At 34.8% G+C, this 10,159-nt stretch overlaps 1 protein-coding gene across 1 annotated transcript; it reads left to right on the top strand.

Moving 5' to 3' along the window:
* Nucleotides 1–3,170: 3,170 nt before the first annotated feature.
* On the top strand, nucleotides 3,171–6,091 carry LOC149416159 (uncharacterized). The gene is made up of 2 exons (XM_089642063.1): nucleotides 3,171–5,371; nucleotides 5,646–6,091. The coding sequence occupies exon 1, from the start codon at nucleotides 3,271–3,273 to the stop codon at nucleotides 5,140–5,142; it is 1,872 nt and encodes a 623-aa protein (XP_089498189.1). The 5' UTR covers nucleotides 3,171–3,270; the 3' UTR covers nucleotides 5,143–5,371; nucleotides 5,646–6,091.
* The last annotated feature ends 4,068 nt before the right edge of the window (nucleotides 6,092–10,159 follow it).

Here is a 10,159-nt window from a genome sequence, read left to right as displayed (position 1 = left end):
CCTTGTTTATGGTCACAGTCATTCCTCCGACTACGTCCGACTAAAATACAAAGCCCATTCCAATATCAGTCGCAAAAAAGAATGACCTGTTAAAACTACTATGTAAGACCAATATTATTCCACAAGCCTCACATAACTGGTATGAAAATACACCATGTAAGTAGCATCAAAAATGTAGCTCCCGAGCCCATCTTTTCTGATTCCAATCCTGAAGATGAGTAGAGTGTACCGTACCTACATGTCTACACGTATACGCATCCCTTAAAAGCCTTTTTATTATTATAAAATATTATGAATGTGTCTTTCAGTAAACACCAATAATGATTGGTAATAATTATTACAATTTTTATTTGTAATAAAAAATATTAAAATTTGTATTGCATTCTTGGTTTTCATATTTATTTCTACTAAATTTTACAAACATTGCTTATTTTTACGTTGATTAATGTTTTTATAATCTTTTTTATTTCATCTTAACACTCACATTGTTTATATCTGATATTCGTCATAATATCTTTTATGTGATTATTATTATCAAAAATATTTCTTTTGTAGCTCTGAATATCTGTGTTTCAGTAGGTACCAACAATAATTTAAAATTATTATTATTTTAATGAAAAAACTACCTAAAAAAAACTTTTGTCTTATTTTGAAATTATTATAAGAAATAATAATTGGTATTTAATAATTAAATATTATTATAATTAAAATAATCTTAAAGCTATTTTGCGGCATTACAGTCAACAATTTGACAATAATCTTAACAAGCAAAGAACACTAAGTCATTATTGACCGGTGTTCAATTTTGCAGGCTACCGACATCTGTAGTCTAGAAATTTGAAGTTACTACGTTTAACCAAAATGGTGTGAGTCCTTGCTTAGAAAATATTGTCAATTTGGGCGGTATAGCAGGTTTCATTTTTACTGCTAGACATCACGATGACAAGTGGTTTATTTACATGTGGTGGTTTTTGAAGTCTTTAAAAAGGCTCGCATTACGTGTTTTTAGTTCCTTTCTCAACAATAACTCGATAATAAACAAGCTCATAAGTCAGAGCGATCGTAGCAGTGTTATTCGCACAGTTCTTTATAAATATTATACCTGTTTCAATAGTTTGAAATAAATGTAAAGTTTTGTCAAGAAAACCAGTTTTTATTCAAAAAGGATCACCCCCTATTTTTATCATTTGATCCTTCAACCGGATTACGATCAGGAGATTGTATGTAAAAAAAAACAAAGAACCAGCAGCCAAAAGGATACAAAATTGATTGAAACTGGAAATCATTAAGGAAAGTGGACCACATCGCAAATCTGAGATAAGTATTCAGTGCTTTCCTTCCTATCATCCATTTTATGTTTATTCAGGTCTCATGTAATTTAAACGAGATTAATCTTAAATAGAGTCAATATTATAAATAAAATCACTACCCACTTGAAAATAAGAATATAATATTATTGAATAGTGTTCTCAAATAGTATTGTCAAGGTTGTCGTGGTATTCTTTCAAACGGGTGTTTGCTAAAATAAAATAATTGTCAACCGATATTAACAAAATATAATTAAAAATGGAAAATATGAAGTCATTAATAAACAAACGCGGCGTAATCAAAGGAAAACTAACCCGATTCGCGGATTCCTTAAATGCATTGTCGGTAAATGAAATTAAATTAAGATATGAGCGGGTGAAATCATTGTTAGATGAATTCGAAGCAGTTCAACAGAAAATTGAAATGTTACCGGATTCAGACGAAATTGAAAATTATAGTCAACGAGAAGCTTTCGAAAACCAATATTTCTCAGTTTTGGCAACGGCCAAAGGTGCGATCGAATCCGTCGATCAAAGTAAGGTGGAAATTAAACTACCCAACCTCCAATTACGGGAATTTCATGGCGATCAGAAAAATTGGGTTAATTTCGTCGAAACCTTCAAGACTTTAGTCCATAACAATAGTACTTTAAGCAACGTACAAAAATTCTTTTATTTGCAATCAACTTTAAAGGGAAACGCATTAAAGATAATTGCTAATCTAGAAATTTCTGAATTAAATTACATTTCCGCTTGGGAATTATTAAATGAACGTTATGCAAATTTAAGAACTACCGTTCATAAACACATCCAAGCTCTATTTTCATTAAAAGACATGAAACAAGAAGAGCCTGTAGCATTGAGGTATCTAATTGATGAAACAAACGTTAGTTTAAAGGCATTACAAAATATCGGGGTCAAGGTAGATCAATGGGATCCATTGGTTATTTATATAATATCAAATAAATTAGACGCAGCTACCCGAAAAAATTGGGAACAATATACATTACAAGACGAATTACCTACGTTAAAGGAATTCTTAAAATGTTTATCTGCTAGAGCCCAAGTATTGGAACTGATGAACGCTTCTGAGAAAAAATTTTCTAGCTTACATAAAACACAACTAGGCAACAATAATTGCAAAAAAGATTCATCAGTATTTTTAGCGGTAAAGGCTAACAACTGCATTTATTGTAACGAGAAAGGTCACCATATTTATTATTGTAAAAAATTTCTGAAATTAAAATTACATGAGAGGATTGATGCTACGAAATCAATCCAAGCTTGTTTTAAATGTTTAAAGGTGGGTCACCAGGCACAGAGTTGCAAGGCAACCTTTTCTTGCAGGCGTTGTGGCAAAGATAATCACAACACTTTGCTACACAATGAGGTACCTCTGCGGGAGGCCTCCAATATGGATGCTGATAACGAGGTTTCAGTATCGAATTTTTCTGCATCGGATAAAGCAGAAAAAATAATATTATTGTCAACTGCCAACATAGGAGTTGTGGGTAGTAACAATAAAATTTTTAAAGCCCGCATTCTGATTGATTCAGGGGCCCAGTCAAATTTTATGAGAGCAGAATTTGCTAATAAATTAAATTTACCATGTGAATTGATAAACAAACCCGTTTCTGGGATCCATAATAACATCACTCACATAAAAAAGAGAATTTCAGTGGAGATGAATTCGCTTCATACTGATTATAAAAGTGAAATATCATGTCTGATTTTACAGGAGATTACAACAAATTTACCACAAGTGACAATGGCGAAAAAAGACTTCAAGTTACCACGAGGATTGGAGCTAGCTGACCCGAACTTCAATATAGCTGCACCCATCGATATCCTGTTGCGCGCGGAGAGCTTTTGGGAAATCCTAACCAACGATAGATTGAAACTCGAATCGGGACCAACACTTCAACGTACGCAACTGGGATGGATCATATCAGGACCAATCCACATGTACCCAAAGCAAAGGCCTGTATCAGATTGTTGTAATTTATCTATAAATAAAATAAGTCATCAAATAGAAAAATTTTGGAAATTGGAGGAGATTAATCCCACTAAGATTCTAAATCATGAAGAAAAGGCTTGTGAAGCCAGTTTTGCTAGTACTCATACTAGACAAGACGACGGTAGATACGTAGTAAGTTTACCGCGTCGAGCATGCATTGATCAGCTGGGAAGTTCATTGCTCACTGCTGAAAAAAGATTTAAAAATTTAGAAAGAAAATTTGTGTCAAATCCCGAATTGAAGACACAATATATACAATTCATGCGTGAATATGAGGAATTAGGTCATATGGAGGTGTGTGACCAGTCAAAGGGGGATCGTGAATCCTATTTTTTACCTCATCACGCTGTAATAAAAGAATCAAGCACTACTACTAAAGTGAGGGTCGTTTTTGACGGCTCCGCCAAAACTTCAAATGGAATTTCTCTCAATGACGCCTTGATGACAGGACCTGTTATACAAAAGGACTTATACACCCAACTATTGCATTTCAGGAAACATCAAGTAGTACTGACGGCTGACATCGAGAAGATGTACCGCCAGATTAACGTGTGTGAAGCGGACCGTGACCTGCAGAAGATAGTGTGGCGCGAGTCGCCGCAGGAGGTGCTCAAGCATTACCGTCTGAAGACAGTCACATATGGTCTGGGGCCTTCCTCTTTCTTAGCCACTAGAAGTCTACGGCAAATTGGTATGGATAACAATATAAATTTTCCTAGAGCTAGTCAGGTCATAGAAAATGACTTCTATATGGATGACTTGTTAACCGGAGGAGATGACATGGAATCCTGTAGAGAGTTAAAAGAGCAATTAATCAACCTCTTTTTGTCTGCGGGGATGACCTTGAGGAAATGGAGGTCCAATGTCTTGGAGTTGTCAGCCGAGTCGGGCCAAGCTAAGATTGCCGAATCAGGCAATTCTGAAAAAATTATTACTGACAATCCAAAGACTGAGAAAATATTAGGATTAATATGGAATAATGAATCTGATTATTTTTCTTATGTAATAATGAAACCATCAAGTCGAACCGAGAGTAAAAGACAGATATTATCTTGCATCGCATCAACCTTCGATCCATTAGGTCTTCTAGGACCGATTATAGTTGTAGCCAAATTGATAATGCAGAAGTTATGGCAGTCTAAAGCAGCGTGGGATGATCCATTGCCTAATGAAATATTAGCACCCTGGAGGTCCTACCTTCAAGAATTAATTCAACTAAATGTGTTGAAAATACCAAGAAAAATTATTTGCAGGCAATCTACATATCTACAACTACACGGTTTTTGCGACTCATCTGAGAAAGCTTACGGAGCCTGCGTTTACATGGTGTCAGTGGACCATGTCGGTAAGCGGCATTCACATTTAATAACGTCCAAATCAAGAGTGGCGCCATTGAAGTGTATTTCCCTGCCCAAGTTGGAGCTTTGTAGTGCTGTGCTACTGGCGAAATTAATTAAAAATGTAAAACAAGCGCTAAATATAGTGGAGATCGACACACATTATTGGTGTGACTCCATGATAACGTTGTGCTGGCTGAAAGGTCAACCTACGAGATGGGCTACTTTCGTTGCAAACCGAGTAGCTGAAATACAAGAATTTAGTGATCCAGATCTATGGAGACATGTATCATCAGCCGACAATGCAGCAGATATACTTTCAAGAGGAACCACTACAGATAAATTGATAAATTCTGCAATATGGTGGAATGGACCAAGTTGGTTGACCGAGGGAGTCAACGCTTGGCCTATATCAAATATTTCGTGTTCAAACCCTCCGGAACTCAAAGGCAAAAATATTCTATTATCCACAGATATTTAAGAATGGGAGATATTTGAAAAATTCTCATCATTTATTAAATTGAAAAGAGTTACTGCGTATGTATTGCGATTTGTCAATAACTGCAGAAGTGTTAAGGGTAAAATTTCAGACAATTTAAGTGTGGCTGAATTGGAATCAGGCTTGAAATGTCTATTGAGATCAGCTCAAATACACGCCTTTCAAAGGGAATTGAAAGAATTAAAAAACCATGGCATCGTCAACAAGAAAAGTAATTTAAAATCTCTTAATCCCTTCTTACATGATGGTCTAATATATGTAGGCGGTAGGTTGAATTTGGCTACACATTTATCTTACCAACAAAAACACCCAATTATCTTGCCGGCTAAACATAAGCTAACTGAATTGATAATACGTCACTACCATTATGTAAACCTACACGCAGGACCTCAAGCTTTGTTAGCTGAAATACGATTAAAATTTTGGCCCATCTTTGGTAAAAATACTATTAAAAAGATATTACATAAATGTATTGTATGTTTTAGATGTCGTCCTCGAACCGGTCATCAAATCATGGGAAATTTGCCACCCGAAAGAATTACGCCGAGTCGTCCTTTCGCTATCACCGGAATAGATTACGCCGGACCAATTCTAATTAAAAGTGGGACGCTGAGGAAGGCTTCCCTCGTAAAATCGTATTTATGTATCTTTATTTGCTTCTCAACCAAGGCTGTTCACTTGGAATTAGTTTCGGATTTATCTAGCAATGCTTTTTTGAACAGTTTAAAAAGGTTTATATCCCGCAGGGGACAACCTGAAAAGATCTTTTCCGACAATGCTAGTAATTTTAAAGGAGCTAGCAGCAGGCTCAAAGAGCTGTACACCAGCTTGAGGGAAAACAACGACAATATTCAAAATTATTTAGTGAACAGAGGTATTGAGTGGAAGTTCATAACCCCTCGAGCCCCTAATCAGGGAGGTTTGTGGGAAGCAGCAGTAAAATCAGCAAAGTTCCATTTGTACAGAATCACTAGCAATTCTTCATTAACATTTGAACTCTTGTATACCTTAATTTGTCAGATTGAGGCCTGTTTGAACTCCCGTCCATTAACTTCCTTATCCGACGACATCCATGATTACCAACCTCTTACCCCAAACCATTTCCTTATAGGCACTGAATCCTGTATCATTCCTGAGAGAGACGTCCGGGCGATACCGGACAACAGACTAACTCAATATCAGAGGATCAGTTCGCTAATCCAATCTTTTTGGTCTAGATGGAAGCAAGATTACCTGATGGAACTACAAAAGAGGACTAAATGGCAGACCAGCACTCAACGGGCACTGCAAAAAGACGATCTGGTGATTTTAAAGGAAGATCATTTACCTCCACCTTTATGGAAAATGGCCCGAATTCTGCATACACACCCTGGAGCGGATGGAGTAATACGAGTTGTTACCCTAAAAACACCTCAAGGAGTCTTTGTGAGGCCCATCACAAAGATATGTCTGATGCCCCTGGATTCAGACACTAAACCTGTAATTGACGTCCCGGACCTTACCAAGGATTGATTATGTACATTACACTATGATGCTTATCTTCTCGACTCCACCTTGGATGGATCAAGCAGAAGACCTGAGAAGAAAGAAGAAAAAAAAGGAACAATAATTGTGTTGTGTTCAGTGTGAACTATATTATTTGTGTTATTGAACTATTTAAATATGTAAAAATTAGTATGCAGACGTGTGTAATTTAGTCATTTTTGAATTTTTTTTTGGTTATTTAATAGGATTAATAATTTTCTAGTTATTTTTAGTTAATTAATTGAGTAATTCAACAGCATTTATACAGTTAAATTTATAAGTTTACCAGTAGGGCATAAAAAAAAGGGGGTTTTATTTTGTTAATTTCTGCTATTTTGAATTATTTTGTTAGTATTTTTGTGGTATATTTAGATTAAGAATTTTTTAGTTTATTCTGTTTGTTTTATAGTTTATTTTTAAATAGATTATCATTCAAAAATTTAGTGCAATTTTTGAATCCCGCCCCCTGGCAATATGTTCAATTTTGCAGGCTACCGACATCTGTAGTCTAGAAATTTGAAGTTACTACGTTTAACCAAAATGGTGTGAGTCCTTGCTTAGAAAATATTGTCAATTTGGGCGGTATAGCAGGTTTCATTTTTACTGCTAGACATCACGATGACAAGTGGTTTATTTACATGTGGTGGTTTTTGAAGTCTTTAAAAAGGCTCGCATTACGTGTTTTTTCGTTCCTTTCTCAACAATAACTCGATAATAAACAAGCTCATAAGTCAGAGCGATCGTAGCAGTGTTATTCGCACAGTTCTTTATAAATATTATACTTGTTTCAATAGTTTGAAATAAATGTAAAGTTGTGTCAAGAAAACCAGTTTTTATTCAAAAAGGATCACCCCCAATTTTTATCAACCGGTAAAAACCACAAAACAAAACAAGTCCGGCTTATTTTTTTGTAAATCTTTAATTAAATGTTGCTGTTATTGCTTTCAACTAATGTTGTGTATTTATAAGGTACTTTAGGGTCCAATCTAAATAATAAAATATTATAAAATATATATTTTAGAGATATTCATCCACTTATAGCCTTTCCAAAATCGCTAAATATTAAAATGCGATTATCTCAGGATTGTGTTTTAGTGACTTAGTGGACTTTGCCCTTAGGCCGACGGTAGAAATCTTCTCAATGTTTGAGATTGAATAAGTTCATGAAAAAATATAAAATCTGGAAAAAGACTTGCACTCGAGTTTCTTTGGAGATCACATACTGTTTTTCGCCATTTAAGTCAAATTGGTTCAATTATTTCCCAAACAAAAACGTTATTTTAAATCGTTGACTAGCTGACGTGTACCCGGTATTGCTCAGGTTATGGATGATTTGGAGTAAGATTGTGAGTTTGTGAATTCTATGTTGTTTTAAGAGGCATACAAATACATTATTGGTTTGAATAACTGATACAATATTATATGTGTACGCCTTTCTTGAAATAATTGTGTTTTTTTATCTATGTGTTCGTATTCACATTGCGTATGTACGGGCCCACGCAAATAATTCTTTCAATATTTTAAGTATAACTTACAAAAAGTAAATTTTCATAAAGTAAATAAATTATCGCCATCTATGAAAGTGTAGATTATAACGTAATTCACGTTTAACCTTCGTTGGTTTTATTAAGAATTAAAAAGTATTGGATTCACTTGATCATACCATGTCTTCCTCGGGCGTCCCTGCCTTTCTTAAGTATTCACGTAGATGTCATATATTCTCATTACGCCCCTTGCTTCGTTTGTCCGCTCCTTTTTACAGTAATTATCTGTGTCTTTATTAATCTTTTCCATTTCAAAACAGCCCTGTACATACGTCTCATTTTAGCATACATAAGTTTTGATTCTGATAGTACCATGTCTTCCTCGAGGATAATCGGCTTCGCCTATCACTCTATTCCATGTCAAAGATTCGCCGTGCATTCCTTTCTTCAATCATCACATACGCCTCATTTTACAATACATAAGTATTTGACTCATTTAAAAATACTTCCTAAATACGTATCTGCAACGTCGTATCTTAATAATAAATTATATAATAATCCATAGACACCACGCGCGCATTTTGTACCCACAATATTATTTTTCCCGTATGGTATCCCCAACGAAAGCAGCGTTCTACTTACCTTCTGAGCGCCCACCATTCACTGTTGGGAACTGGTTCGGCTAGCTGCTTGCGAACGCGATCCGCTTATGTATCTTCTGACTTAGTGTTGTGTTAATAATGTTACAATAAATTTAATAAACAATAGATTCTGTGAAACATTTTATAACCATCTTTAATTCAATCAACATGAAACATACTAGTAAATAAAAACAAACCGCTGATAACTCCGCTGTAACATCTCCCGCTTCCTCATAACAACAAGCGTAACAGAAAGAGAGATTGCAATGAAGTTCTTAACGGTAGTACCATAACAAATCATTTCCTATTCTTCTTCATATTAAAAAATGATTTTAAATTTTAAAAGTGCAATTTTCCAATAGTTTTCCATTATCAATAGTTTTGAGGTAGCATTGTTGTCTAACAACTGATTCAAACAAATTTGATCAAGACTTATTGTTCGACATACAACAATATTACAACAAATGAGTTTGAAACTAATAACGCTTCCAAAACTACAAAAGGTAAGATGGAAACTACTTTAATCGATTTCATCTACTCTGCGTACAAACATGATTCACCAGGCAGCCCAACTTTGGTTAAAGTTTAAAAGCATTTACCTACATACAAGTATCTTGTACCTACGTAGTAAAAAGACAGAAAAGCACGACAATTTCAACGGTTAAGTGGTGCCAAGGCAATTCACATTAGTTGACGTCATCTAGATGTCAATCTCTTAAGGAAATGCTTTTCGATAAGATACGAATGACGTCAGGAATCAACCAGAGTGCTAATATTGCTGGGTTATACAAGTATTAAACCTAAAAACTACCTTAAAGCATTGGAAATTACAAAAAGTTTTTTTTTTTAAATCATATAGAATAACCCCCTGAAGTTAGCGCACCTTAACCCCCGGACAGCCTGTGTAACAAATGTGTTCCTATAAAATCATCCTACAACATTATACAACATTACTCATCGTCCACCGTACAACCGTGTATCCTAGGTAATGTTGAATGTTTGTAACTCGCGCAACGCTGGGTGTTAATGATATTATTGTTTATAACTACCAAGGTATTTACGGTTGAATCGGTCACTTAAATATTACCTATTTACATAATAATATGATTTAATATAATTACACATACCGAAGGAACATAATTTTCTTTAGAATAGAAACAAATTATTAGTTGGTTCTTTACTGTGAAAAATAAGCAACACAAAATGACCGCCAATGTTATAAAATAATATTTAATACATCCGACTGAATAACATTGGTTCGTTCATACAACCATGCATTGTAAAGTACGAGAATGTCAATTAAATTTCACAAATCTTTTTTTTTTTTCAAAATATACCTATCTTCCAGAA

The sequence above is a fragment of the Hesperophylax consimilis genome, chromosome 17 (assembly GCF_061612785.1).
Source record: "Hesperophylax consimilis isolate HC1 chromosome 17, BYU_Hcon_1.0, whole genome shotgun sequence".
Taxonomy (NCBI): domain Eukaryota; kingdom Metazoa; phylum Arthropoda; class Insecta; order Trichoptera; family Limnephilidae; genus Hesperophylax; species Hesperophylax consimilis.
This window is presented reverse-complemented; position numbering and strand designations above follow the sequence as displayed.